The sequence below is a fragment of the Lissotriton vulgaris genome, chromosome 9 (assembly GCF_964263255.1).
Source record: "Lissotriton vulgaris chromosome 9, aLisVul1.2, whole genome shotgun sequence".
Classification (NCBI taxonomy): domain Eukaryota; kingdom Metazoa; phylum Chordata; class Amphibia; order Caudata; family Salamandridae; genus Lissotriton; species Lissotriton vulgaris.
In genome coordinates, this window is record NC_141697.1 from 595,321,486 (window position 1) to 595,335,540 (window position 14,055).

At 45.7% G+C, this 14,055-nt stretch overlaps 1 protein-coding gene across 2 annotated transcripts in view; it reads right to left on the bottom strand.

Annotated features, from left to right (window-relative positions):
* Positions 1-14,055, bottom strand: part of GANAB (glucosidase II alpha subunit) — a 300,835-nt gene that overhangs the window by 25,854 nt on the left and 260,926 nt on the right. For both annotated transcript variants that reach the window (XM_086938196.1, XM_086938195.1), the window contains one exon: positions 3,353-3,453. In XM_086938196.1, the coding sequence (XP_086794322.1) occupies positions 3,353-3,453 (101 nt within the window). The remainder of the gene's footprint in view (positions 1-3,352; positions 3,454-14,055) is intronic.

Below are 14,055 nucleotides of genomic sequence, written 5' to 3' on the forward strand. Positions count from 1 at the left end.
TTCGCTCTATTATCCTGTTGCTTATCCTGATTACCTGCACCGGATCCGTGTGTGTGATCCGACCCGCATTCCAGGGGTGCAATCCCGGAGTCTCTCCGCCGTTGCGGAGCTACGTCGAGTGTCGCATTGAGGCCTAACCCAGCAGGGAAGCCGGGGTCTCGAGTGCTGGCTCTGCCGGGTCCGAGCTGAATAACAACAGACTGCTGAATGTGGTTGGGTCCGGTCTCTGGAGCACTCGGACTTCTTTGATTGTTCTGCTACCAACAGCTGCCTGGTGCCCTACAGTAGGTGAGGTGACGAGTGACGCACGGTGCTGTGTCGCGGGGGTCCCTGACCGGGGGTTTGGCATTCACATCGCCCATTCCCCCGGGTCGGTGCCTCGCTGCGTACTACTGCTCGCTAACCGTCAGTCCCTCATGGCTTACTCCTGGCTCCGCCTAATTTTGCCCCGGAGATGGCGCCTCTCCGTGGGGACCACCATGTTGGAGGACGAAAGGCATCTAGCGGAGCAGGCTCGAACTGGTCCGTCATTGCGAACGGTGCTGGAGGCACTCATGGCACTTAAGGGGACTATTGAAGTGCAGACTTGCAGTTTGTTGTCTGCGACGGATGGACTCACAGGCCCGAGACCGGATCCTGACTCAACACCCGCTACCCGGCAACCAGCCCGCTTTTCAATAGATGTTTCGGAGACGTATTTTGACCCGGCGCTGGAAGCAGGGTTTGCCCCTATTGTAATGGATCTACCTGATTGTACTGTACCTGGTCACCCAATGGAACCGTTGGAACCCCCGATTGTGTATCCCTCGGAACATTTACATGTCGTCCCCATTTTGGAACTTTCTACTTTCTATCTTTTGCTGTTTCGGACCATGTCGACTCCCCTCCCCTGTCGGTCCTTCAAGATGGCGGATGGGGTAAAGCTTGGATTCGAAGGCAGGGAGGGGCAACATTGGTACCAGCCATCTACATTGGGACCTGCCGTTCTTTTCTCATCTGTGTACTCCTTTTCTGCAGACTTTTGCAGTATTTTGTGGAATGGGCTTTCCTTAATTGACGATTTCAGTGAATTTGATCGACGGGGCCAGGGTTGAGATTTTATCTGGGTCTCTCATTGTGGCACTATGTTTAACGGGATTGTTTTATTGACCTAACGGAGTCCGGGGCGGGGCTGGCTACGACGGGGGAAGGAGACCGGGAGTCCGTAGAAATATGCCCTCCTCCGATTTCCCTCATCGAGTGGGGTTCTTTGTCTTTTCCTTTCTTCTAAATTTCGGGTTCTGGTTACTGGGCGACAGGCACGCTGCGAGGGGGGTGGCCGTAGTCATCAGCAGGGGTGCAGGGTGGGGGGGGTGTGGGGATGGGTGTTCGTTTTTATTTTTGTTCTATGGCCTCTTTTCTTTCTTCTCTTCCCTTGTCTTTTCTTCTTTTTCCTTTTCCGGATTAGTGTAGTGGGTTCGGCTTTCATACATCCTTGTTTCTACATCTGTACCTTGACTTTTCTGAGGTTTTGGTGCTATGGGGCGGACAATAATGATGGCGTAGACGAATAATAATGTGCTAGTTTATCCTGAAGCCGTATGTCTTAACGCCGTAGACTTACATTATAGCGAGCTTATTTTGGACACGTGGTTCTTTTGCTCGCCCCCCTTTGTGATCCGAGACACTGTACGACACCTGATCCTTTCTACTTACTATTGTAAAATGAAAACCTCCCAGCCTATTTCCGAATTGAACTGCCTTTGCAACCGATGCGCTTTGTGGATGGAGTTCCTATGCTCCCAAGGGAGGCGGGTTTGAAATTGGACTGTAATACCGTACTGAAACGCTTAGCGGCCAGCCCTGGGGGTTGTAGGCCCTTGTCTGTATTTGATTGCAAATGTTAAATAAAGGTTTTTAAAAAAAAAACTTGTCTCCCTACTCCCATTTTCTGTAAAACTCTTTAGCAGTGTTTCGTCTCACTGTATATCTCAGCCTCCCAGACAACTCATAACTTACACCAATTTCTCATTATCTCTATGCAGATGAAACCCAACTTTTGTTTTTAACCCAATTTTCACTAAAAACCTGCAAACCCAAATTTCCAACTGCCTCACAGTCAAATGCCACTGATATGATCACCTTAGGCTAATTCAACTAAAACTAAAATAATCTACTTTACTACCTCTTCAGCACCTGCATACCTGCTTTACCCTATCTAGTTCTCCCAGACATACTACCTCACACACTGTGAACCAGAAATCTCCTTATCCATGGCAAAGCTTCCATGAACATGACACAGCCACATTGCAACTACTGCCTATTTGAAAAATGTGTCTACACATTTCCTTTCACATGTAGAAGTCACCAATATTCAGCAAGTTCTACTTTACTATCACAACTGTCTTCTAGTTGAGCTCGTGTGTACTCTTTTTCCCGGTTAGATAGAGCACTGAAATGTGCCACAAGGGTCCCATCAATCTGTCCAAACACACTCCTAGCTGTCAGCTAAGAACAACCTGCTATAAGTTATTGATTCTGATCTTCAAAGCCTTAATAATTCTTCCAAAAACTGCCTCTTCTTTGCAGGTAAGTTTTAACTTGTAATTTTCGTTCATGGAATGTTAAACCCTAGTCTACCCCAACCCAATTTGTGAGGCTTCCTGATTTTGGCCCTTCTACTTACTGGCATTCCTACATTGGAGCTCTCCCCCATCTGAAAGATGCGTTCCGCTAACCAGCATCAAGACTGCTCTCGAGGATCACCAAATGTTAGGACATCGTCAACATCTACACCCCAAGCGCTCTTCACTAAACCGGACATTGTAAATGTATATAAATAAGACATGTTCATACTGTCTATCTATGTAAAACCCCTATCACCGATTAATAACCAGAACATACTCAGTAGGTTCCCATGCTTATAACACACTACATACTGTTCAACTGTTCCTATGAACCTTATTTTTTATTCAGGTTTCGGTTGCTGCAGTAAATACAAATAAATGACAGCAAATTAAGAGGCAAGAAAGGTATGCAAGAAGGGGAAAGCAACAAGGTAGAAATTATGGCGACTAAGAAAGGACATTAATATGGAGGGGTCACAGAAAAGGTTAAATGTAGATCACTGAAATATAAAAGGAGTGACTGGAGAAAAGCATAGGTAAAAAGAGGCAGATCACACTGATCAGTTACAGACCTCATCAGTGCAGAGGTGGAATTAGGCCATACAGAACTTGCAAGATGTCCCAGGATTGGGGTGAAAGGAGAAAATGGTTGCACCCTTCTAGTGCCAATTTAAAAGGGCATGAATCTCCCTCCCTTCGGTTAAAGACTCGGCAGTGCAGGCTACTGAAAAAAGGTAAATACTCACCAGAAAGCCGAACCGAGACAGTGGCTGGTTTTGCAGATCCCAAGATCACCACCCGCTCAACCCAGGCCAGAGTGTCAAAATGACCGCGGGGGTCTGCAGAGCTGCAAAACAGGAAGGAACAAACTTGAAGCAATGTAAAACGCTCAGACAACCTCACTATTCCTCCTTCACAAAAAGGTTTCAAATAAAGAAGTGATTTTTTGGAATCAGGGTTCACCATCAAGGTAATCTTTACTGAAAGCATTGACCATCTCTGCCAATGTGTAGCATCATAGAGCATTTCTAAAAACTGAAGTTGTTCCTTTTATTTTTGAACATATTACATTAGACAGTATGAAAAGTAATTTTCTTTTAAACAGATTTTCCTTTTAAAATGATTGCAATCAAAATTAGAAAATAAATATGAACGGACAATACTGATTCAGCTACGTCCAATGCTTTAAAAAAATATATAAAATATATTTAAAATAATAAAAAAGAATTGCAGGAGATTGTACCCAGAAAGGCAGCAGCTTCTAAGACCTGGAACAGCGTGGCACAGCTAACCGGATCTTAGGAGGGTTACTACTCTTTGGTGCTTACTTTTACTGCCCCACACCATCACCCTTTCCTGTGGTCAGGACACAGGACAAAGTCGCTGTCAAGCCACTTCACGTAGGTAAGCTTCCCTGACTTGTGGCGCCTCTATCTTTCCAGTGTTTTGTCCAAGGGAAAACAGAGTTTTGCTCAATCCGACAATTTGTGCAGGGTTAGTGAACAGCAAGGACAAGCACAGGCACTCCTAACCCATGCCACAGGAGAGTAACCTGCACTGACAATCAATAGCATTAACTGAGAGCAGTAGGAAGTGGACCGTGCCCATGACAAGACTAAATTGTGAACGGAGCTACAGATCGTGAATACTGTGAATGAGTGACAAGTGAAGGGAACCACTGGGCAAATTACTTAGGACTCCTTTGGAGGAAAGGGACTGGATCCTCACTAATTGACCATACAGAACTGTGGTCCAGCTGATGTTACAGAGCTGGTGTGCTTATCATCCACTTCCGTCCTTTCAAAGTAGCCCCTAGTCATGACATGTCTCAAGTTTAAGTGAAGAATCAAGTTGCAGAGGAATATGCCGAAGAGCCCGAGAGATCTGCAAGTCCTATAATGCTTCAGTATTACTTGAACGAAGTCAAAGAATAGTGAGGCACAGTTCTTCAAGCCCCCTATATAGTCACAGAAGGGGCAAACTGATTATCAGATCCGATGTTGAAAACCGTCAACGCTGAATGGCCTGTTACAGCAATAACACACAACTTAGAGTCCTTCTCTGATAGGGCAACAGGGGTAGAAGAAAGTCTGGTGTCATAATTGCCTGAATCGAGAAGTTGGAGTGACACTGCTGTCACAGATGCAGCTTTGGTGGACACGGAGGATGGGGGAGGCATAGGTGGGGTAGGTCTGCGATGGTCACTGGACTTAAGAGTGTGTATTCTGCAGCATGCTTTAAGTTAGTTGGAGATCTGCTATGGTGGTCAATTGCTCTTTCCCCCAACCTCAGTACAGACACAATCAAGTTAAGGAGGAACTTAAAATGCTAATATCTGGATGTTCACTACCCACTGAAAATGAAGGTGAAGCATGAGTGAAAGTAATACTGATTATCACAAACTGAAGGGTTTAAAATATTTTGTCTTTAAGGGGGTGCAAAGACGTCATGATGCTTCAAAATGTACAAGCTGGCAGGACGAACTGGTCAGCCTGAGAATCTACTAGTGGAGGGCTTGAGGATGTATATGAAGAGCAGCTCCTCAGTGGGGTTTGTTATGCTAGGATTATTTTACTTTTGGTGCTTCCATCTCTTAATCTACTGTGTATCCTGTTTATCTCCGAGTGAGTTACACTGCTTAATTTTACTGTGCTGTATAAATCAGTAAACATTTTTGTAAATTTGATGTTTTGGTAGAGCACCACCAGCAGCAGTTTGGCCCATTTTCTAATGATGCTCAACATTGTCTTTACCCACAGTTAGAAAACTTGTAGCTGAAACAGAACATTGATCCATTAAGGAAGATACCAGATCCACCGACCTGTAATACATCAATTATGCACACCATTAATTTCACCAAGTAGAGGAGGGACTGTTTAGGACTTCAATGAACATTCTTAAGATGGGTAGCTATGACTGCAAATAAGAAAATTAACTTATCTTTGGTAACATGCCTGGTTGATATGGATTATGTTACTTACCCTGTAGGCAAATGTTCTTAGCATTTAGTGCTGTAGATTCACATGCTTTGCATAAGTCTGCCATCTAGTGTTTGGCTCGGATGATCACAAGTTGTTGTTCCAAGAAATTTTCTTAGAGTCACGAAGCTGTGCGACTCCTCCTCTTGGTGAAACTTCGCATGGTCAACAACTCCATTTCCAGATTGTTTTGCCGTAGATCGGTGAGAATGGAGAAGTAATATGTATCATTAATGTGATGTCCATGCAGTAATGATGTAAGTATATAAAGTACATAAACTGTAAACTGCACATGTAAATCTACCGCATTACATGCCAAGAACAGATTCTTACAGAGTAAGTACAAATCCGATTGAGGCATGTTTGCTGTAGATATACATGCTTTGCATAGACTGTAAAGCAGTGCCTTTCACTAGGCAGCGGTTAACACGTAGGGGTTGCAGTTGTTTGATCAATAGTTTTTAGAATTGCTTGGCCAACAATGGCTGTTGACATGCAAAGATACATTAATGTTTTGTGGATGTGTGTGGAGTGGACCATGTTGCGGCTCTGCAAATATCAGCAATAGAAATGTTCCCTAAAAAGCCATAGAAGACAACACTTTCCTAGTAGAGTGAGCTTTAGAAGAAACAGGTAAAAGTATTTTAGCTTTAGCATAAAAAGTTTGGATGCATTTGACTATCCATCTTGAAAATCCTGATTTAGAAATTGTATTTCCTATGTGAGGAGGTGTGAATGCAATAAATAATTAGTCTTTATGAATGTTTTGGTCCTGTCAATATAATACATTGGAGCTCTTTTAACATCTAAAGTATGTAAAGCTCTCTATGCAACTTTATCTGGCTGCAGAAAGAAAACTGGTAATTCTGTTTATTGATTAATATGAAAGTTGGAAACCACTTATGCAAGGAATTTAGGGTTTGCTCTAAGTAGTACCTTGTCCCTATGAAGTTGGAAGAAAGGTTCCCCAAGGGTTAGTACCTGAATTTCACTGACTCTTAGTGAATTAATAGCAATAAAAAAAGATGAGTTCCAGTATAAGTATTGCAATTGATGGGTGGAGTGGTTCAAATGGAGGCCCCATAGGTCTTGTTAGTACGATGCTTTAGTTCTATGCTGGTGCAAGTCTGGAAGGAATGATTCTTTTAAGTCATTCCATGAAAGCTTTGATAGCAGGGATTTTAAATAATGACAAATGTTACAATTGCAATAAGTAATTATTGTTTGTACTTTTGCATTGAGTGGGTTGGTTTTGTTTCTGACAGTATATAATAAATCTTTTCCAATTAGCCATATAGCATTGCCTTGTGATGAGTTTGCAATCTTCTTTAAGAATGTCCATACACTGCTGTGGTAAGTTTAAGTACGCAGATTCAAAGACTTCAGGAGCCATACTACAAGGTTTATTTCCTTGGGATAGGGGTGTCTTCCTGGCCCGTTGTTCTGCTTGAGAAATTCCGGGTTAAGGTGAAGCTTCTCGAGTGGAATTAGGGAGAGCTCCAACAGTGTTGAAAACCATGGTTGGCAAGCCATGTTGGTGCTATAAGTATCATAGTGAAAGGTTTTTGTCTGCATTTCCTGGCCACTAATGAAAGTAGTGGGAGAGGAGGTAAAGCATATGGAAATATCCCCGATTAGTTCATCCATAGAGCGTTGCCCTAGGACTGTTCGTGTGGGTACCTGCTTGCAAAGTATGGGCACTTTGTATGTTCTGGGTTTTAAACAGGTCTATTTGTGTTACCCGCCCCATCTTTGACAGTATGGTAGGAGGGCTGTGGGGTGGACTTTTCATTTGTGGATGTGTTGCTGCGTCCTGCTTAGAAAGGCTGCAACTTGACTGCTTGTCCCCGAGACATGTTTTGCTAGTAGATTAAGGTTGTAATGTATTGCTATGTTCCATATTTCCTGTGCTAGCAAACCTTATTAGAGAGGGATGCGCCCCCCTGTTTCTGTATTTAATAAATAGTTGTTATATTGTCTGATCGAATTTGGACAACTTTGTGCTGTATGTGAGGTAGGGAGGCTTTCACTGCTAGGTGAACGGCTTGCAGCCATAGGTGACGGGAATGGAGATCACTGTGTTTGGAGTCCCATACACCTTGAATTGGGAGATTATGTAGATGAGCTCCCCAAGCAATCAAGGAAGCATCAGCTGTGAGAATTATTTTTGTAACTAGGTCTTGAAATGACAGCCTCTTGGATAAATTCTGTGGATTCCACCATTGCAGAGTGTGATGTGTGCAGCTGTCTACGAATACTAGATCATGAAGTTGACCCACTGACTGTGCCCACTGATGGGAGAGACATTCCTGGAGAGGTATCATGTGTAGTCTGGCATAAGGGACTATTGAAATGCAAGATGTCATCATGCCTAAAAGTCGTAGAATGTTTTGGTTGGGATTAGAGTCCCAGTTTGAAACTGTTGAATGAATGTTAGCATGTGGTTTATTCGGTCTGTATTTGAATATGCCAACTAGGATTGTGTGTTTAGCATGGCTCCTAGATATTGCTGTATTGTAGCTGGTTGTAAAGGTGACTTTTGTAAGTTGATGGTGAACCCTAATTGATGTAGTAAGTTTAGGGTTTGTGGAGTATTCCGTTTGTAAAGGCTAAGGCTGTTTGCTTTTATCAACCAGTCATCTAAATATGGAAAGATGTATATACAAATTACAGAGCACAATCACTTATATGTCTTTTACCTGACTTTGTAGTCAGTATGATTTTAATAAACCCAAATTGACACAATATAATTAAAAAGTTATTTGTAAACAAGCTTTGGTAGCAGTTTAACATAAGCTAGAAAGTTCTAAGGAGTCTTGATGTGGTTGACTCGAAGAAGCAGACAGCCGACACGTGTTTCTTGGTTTGATACGACTTTTTCAAGACTCATTGCGTATTCCTACAACAGTAGGTGAAAGTATTCTTCGAAAGACCTAGACATTTTCAAAGAATCCGTAGTGCACTAGACCAGTACAAGAGGATGCCACTTTTTGGAGACGAGACTCTTACAACATGACGAAGATGACGTGTTAGATATCACCGGATGTCTGGACTTCTTAAAAATGCGACGAGTGCTGAATTTATTATAATTCAAATACTATTGAGTACAAGCCTATTTTGCATCAGATGACTTGTTAAACATTACCGGACGTTTCGACTTTTAAAAATACAACTTTGAGTGCTGAACTTAATATAATTCAAATACTATTGAATACAAGCTTATATCTCATCAGAATACGGTTACTGGAGCATAGCTCCCATCATTTAACCTGAAAGTCTATTAGGATGCACCATACACGAGAGGATTGCTGGTGCCATTAAAATTGCCTAAGTTATCCTGTATGCAATATAATTGGAACTCTTGTACTGGTCTAGGGCAAAGAGTTTTTTGATCGAAATGACTTGCAGACCTCACAGCTTTCCTCTCCATGATCAAGTGAGGCATAGGTTGCAAACGGAATGTTGATTGGTATAGGGGTATTTAGAGTTACACTTGCGAGTTCGTTCCATTAGCAGGTCATTCTCTGAAGGACCACTGAAGTGAAGAAAAGGCCCAGCTGGGAGTGGGTCGCGGAAGTGAGCCAAGGACCTGTTACGCAGAAAGATGATCGGTTGGAATGCCATAAAACTACACGATAGAGGCAATACAGTAGTGGATATTTACTAGAACTGAAGGGAGCCAGAAAGAGTCTCTAACTGCAGCGCGAGAGATTAAATCCAAACCAGTTGATGGAAAAAAAAGGATCTGAAATTGTAGTCGCTGACCATGCGCAGTATCACCAAGAGGAGAAGTCACACAGCCTTGCGACTCAAAGAAAGCTTCTCGGAACAAAAACAACTTGTAATCATCCGAGCCCAACACCAGATGGCGGGCTTATGCAAAGCATGTTTCTAAAGCACATTGCCTAGAACATAGACTAATCAAAGATTGCTCACCTTATGAATATTCCTTCAAGGTGTCAAATGGAACAACGTCTGTTCTTAAACTTTTTTCTGCACTTAAGCAAGGCGTGCACAATTATGAAAAGAGCTACTATAGCAACAAATACAGCACATATCTTCATACCTTGGGATCTCATTAACTGCAGCACTAGCTCATCGACAGGATTGCGAGTGGTATGGAATTTACAGTAAGATGATGTATACACTAGGATTATGCTTAACGACGGTGAGTAACTATCACGTAATTCTTCTGGCATATTTGTCACAAATAAATTAGTCTCAAAGGTGCACCTCCATGGTAGGTGGGACCAAGTAGTGCCAGTTAACTAAGGCACTGTTTGCCCTAGAAGCACAAGTTACTTACCTTCGGTAACAATATATCTGTAAGAAATAGTAGTTAGTATTAGATTCCTTACGTTGGAATATCCCCAGGCGTCAGACTGGATCCGAAAACTTTTGCGTAGCAGTACCCTTGCGCATCGGTAGGTGTTGTCTGCGGCTCGGCGTTCGTCGTCGTTGGCGCCGGGATGACGGCGCCGGAGTACTTAGACGCTGCCCTCGCGCGCTGAAGTCCGTTCTTATACATAGCTTTTCCACGCCAGAAACGCAGAGCCATGATAAAAACCAACACTGGTGCCATGAAACTAGGGCCCTAAAAGGGGATGACCTTAATCCTAGATATCGGTTTGCAGAACGGGGCGGATGGGTGGGGCGGTAAGAAATCTAATATTAACTACTGTTTCTTACAGATATATCGTTACCGAAGGTAAGTAACTTGTGCATCTGAAAGAAACAGGTTAGTATTAGATTCCTTACCTTAGAATAGATACCCCAGCAATACCAACCCCGGTGGTGGGTCTGCGAACCAATGATCACACCAGAAAGTCCTGGAGAACGGAACGGCCGAAAAAGCCATCTCTCCGGACTTGGCTGTCCAGGCAGTAGTGTCTTGCAAACATGTGCAGCGAGGCCCATATAGCTGCCTGACAGATGTCCTGCAAGGGGACTCCCCGACCCAGGGCAGAAGTAGCCGCCGTGGCCCGAGTGGAATGGGCCCTCAGCCCAACAGGGGGCTCCTTTTTAGCCAAAGAGTAGCATACCTTGATGCACAACACAACCCACCGAGAGATGGTCCGCTTGTGCACCGCCCGACCTTTCTTAGCGCCCACGTAACCAACAAAGAGTTGGTCATCCACCCAGAACTGGCGTGTAAGATCCAAATAAAATGAGAGAGCATGTTTTGGGTCCAGATGGTGGAGCCTCTCTTCCTCTTTCGAGGGATGCAGAGGCGTAAAGTAGGTGGGCAAGGTGATGGACTGCCCAATGTGGAAGGCTGTGACTACTTTGGGCAGGAAAGAGGGTCGTGTCCGCAACACAACTTTGACCGGATGGACAGAAAGGAAGGGAGGTTAAGAGGAAAGAGCCTGGAGCTCACTCACCCTCCTGGCAGAGGTGATGGCAACCAGGAATGCCGTCTTCAGAGTAAGGAGACGAAGAGGACAATTATGAAGTGGCTCGAAAGGAGCACACATCAGATAGGTCAGAACAATTTTCAAGTCCCACGGAGGCATCACAAAAGGATAAGGAGGAAACATATGAGTGATGCCCTCCAAAAACCTATTTACAACTGGGGACTTGAACAAAGAGGGCTGATTAGGGCGCCCTTAAGAAGGCGGAAATAGAGGTCGCTGCCGCTCTCCCTTTTGGGTCACACAGTACTCTTCAAGATGATGGCTCTTGCCCGCTTTTTGTATGCGCTCCAGAATTCAATGGATCCGGTTTCCCCTCGGCATTTTAAGGAAATTGAATATCTCCAGAGACAGCTTCTCTGGGATGGCAGGCCGCGCATCGCTTTCACGAAACTGACGCTGCCCTGGTATGACGGGGGGGGGGGGGGGGGCCTATTGGGATTGGCCTGCCGGATATGCGGAGGCATTATTGGGCGTCTCAGCTGGCGGCAGTGAACCAGGCTATTTATGGCTCTCTGCTGGATCCCGCCTATGCGATGGACCGTGGACAAGTGCCCGGTGGGGAGTTCACTAGGGCATTGTATGCTAGAAGGGGCGATTCCCTTTAGTTGGGCCTACGGCGGTTGCTGTGCAGGTCTGGCATGAGGCTACACGTTTCCTTAAATGGGATGGGAGGATAACTGCAGCCAAGCCGCTGTGGAATTCTGAATGCCGGGGTAGTTTATGGAAGACATAAGGTTTTGATAAATGGGACCTTATTGAGATTTCGAAGGTTGGAGATATGTGGGGCAAGGACGGATACATTCAGTTTGAGACTACAGGTGAGTGAGATATCAGATGCAGGAGACGGAGCAGTTTTGTTATTTACAGATTAAGCATGCACTGATAGCTTCTATTCCCTGGGGGGCGACGCCCCCGGAGGCTTCCCCGCTGGAGGATCAGGTGTTAGACAGCCACCTCCCAACGAGGACGATCTCTTTGATATATAAAAAGTTAGTCAACCACATGGGGGATCCCCTTGAGGTTCTCAGGGATCAATGGACTGCAGATGGACTGGTCCTTGATGATGAAGACTGGAGGGAGGCAGTGGCGTCTCCAAGGGTCATTGCTATCCAAATGTGGCTCAGATTGGTGCAGCTGAAGATCCTCCACAGTTGTTATGTTACTGGCTCCAGATTGGTGCGCATGGGTTTGGCTGCGAGTGGTGAATGCAGAAGGGGGTGTGGAGAGGCTGGAACGCTCATGCATGTGCTGTGGGACTGTGCCCTTATTCGGGGGTATTAGTCCGCGGTCCATGATAGGGTGCAGGAAGTATGGGGTGTGGGCCTCCAGCTGGAGGCGCGTAGATGTCTTTTGAATGTCTGGGAACCGACGGATCTCACGTCTCATGGCAGGGTCTGGGTCACGCTTGCCTGTGCAATTGTTAAGCGTAACATTGCTCAACTGTGGGGGGCGAACCATACCCCCACCATAGGGAAATGGATGGAAGACCTGGATTGGTGCATGTTTAGAGAGCGGGCTGTGTATGTGGCTAGAGGGAGACTCAAGAAGTGGGGGAAGGTCTGGGGGGCCTGGAATGCATTTAGGGGTGATATCTGTGCATTTCCTGTGGCTCCAGAGATTCACGAGCCGGTGGAAGTTCCCTGAACCCGTAGTCTAATTTTTGTAATGTATTTTGCAACAATGAGAGGGGATATCATTTATCATTTTTCAGGTCGGACCCAGTGTACTTTTTGGTGTGTAAGTGTATTTTATTTTTTGAGTGCATTTAATAAAAAGATATTTAAAAAAAAAAGGCAGAAATAGCAGAGAGCCCTTGATAGGGCCCATAGCAGAGCCCTGCTAGGCAAGAGAGAGAAGAAAGAGGAGAACCTCCGAAAGTGGGACAGAAAGGGGATCCACAGCCTCTGCTGTGCTATATGCCACAAATTTGTTCCACCTACAGGCGTATACCGATTTTGTGGAGGGACGCCTGGCTGCCAGAATCACATTACAGACTTCAGGAGGCAAGTCAAATGGACTTAACTGCCGCCGCTCAATCTCCACGCATGTAAGTGGAGAATGGACAGGTTCGGGTGGAGGACCGTCCCCTGCTGCTGCGACAGAAGGTCCTCCTGAAGAGGCAGACGAATTGGGGTATCAACAGACATGCTGAGTAGCTCGGGATACCAGTATCTTCGTGCCCAGTCCGGAGCCACAAGAATAACTTGGGCCCGGTCACGTCTGATCTTCTTCAGCACTCTGGGCAGAAGTGGTATAGGCGGAAAGGAGTACAACAGACCGCAGCTCCACTAGCGACGAAAAACGTCTCCAAGCGAGTGCCGCCTTGGAAATTCCAACTTGCAGAACTGATGACATTGCGCGTTCTCTTCTGTAGCGAATAGATCTAACCAAGGCTCTCCCCATTGCTGAAAGAGGCCTTGCGCCACGCCCGAGTTCAGATGCCATTCGTGATCCATCATGCACCGACGGCCGAGCTCGTCCGCCCTGGCGTTCAGGGAACCTGCCAGGTGTTGAACCACCAGGGTCACACCCTGATGTTCCAGCCACTGCCAGAGGCGCAGAGCCTCCTGGCATAGGGTCCACGACCCCACCCCACCCTGTTTGTTGGAGTACCACATGGCAGTGGTGTTGCTGTGAACACCTGCACTACACTCCCCCGGACAGAAGGGAGGAATGCCTTCAGTGCAAGCCGGATTGCCCGCAGCTCCAGAAGGTTGATGTGGAGCCGGGACTCCGCCGTAGACCAGAGGCCTCTGATATCATCCTCTCCCATGTGGCCCCTCCAGCCCTGGAGGGACGCGTCCGTCACAACTACTTGCTCCGGTTGGGGTAAGGAGAGGGATCTGCCACTGACCCAATCGCGGTCCATGAGCCACCACTGCAACTGTCTTGCAGTGCCCTCCGAGATCAAGACATGGTCTGACAAGTTGCCCTAATGCTGGGCCCACTGAAACTTCAGGTCCCACTGCAGAGCCCGCATCCGCCACCTGGCGTGATGCACCAGAAGGATGCAGGAGGCCATCAGCCCCAGAAGCCGCAGCGCCAACCTGACAGAGA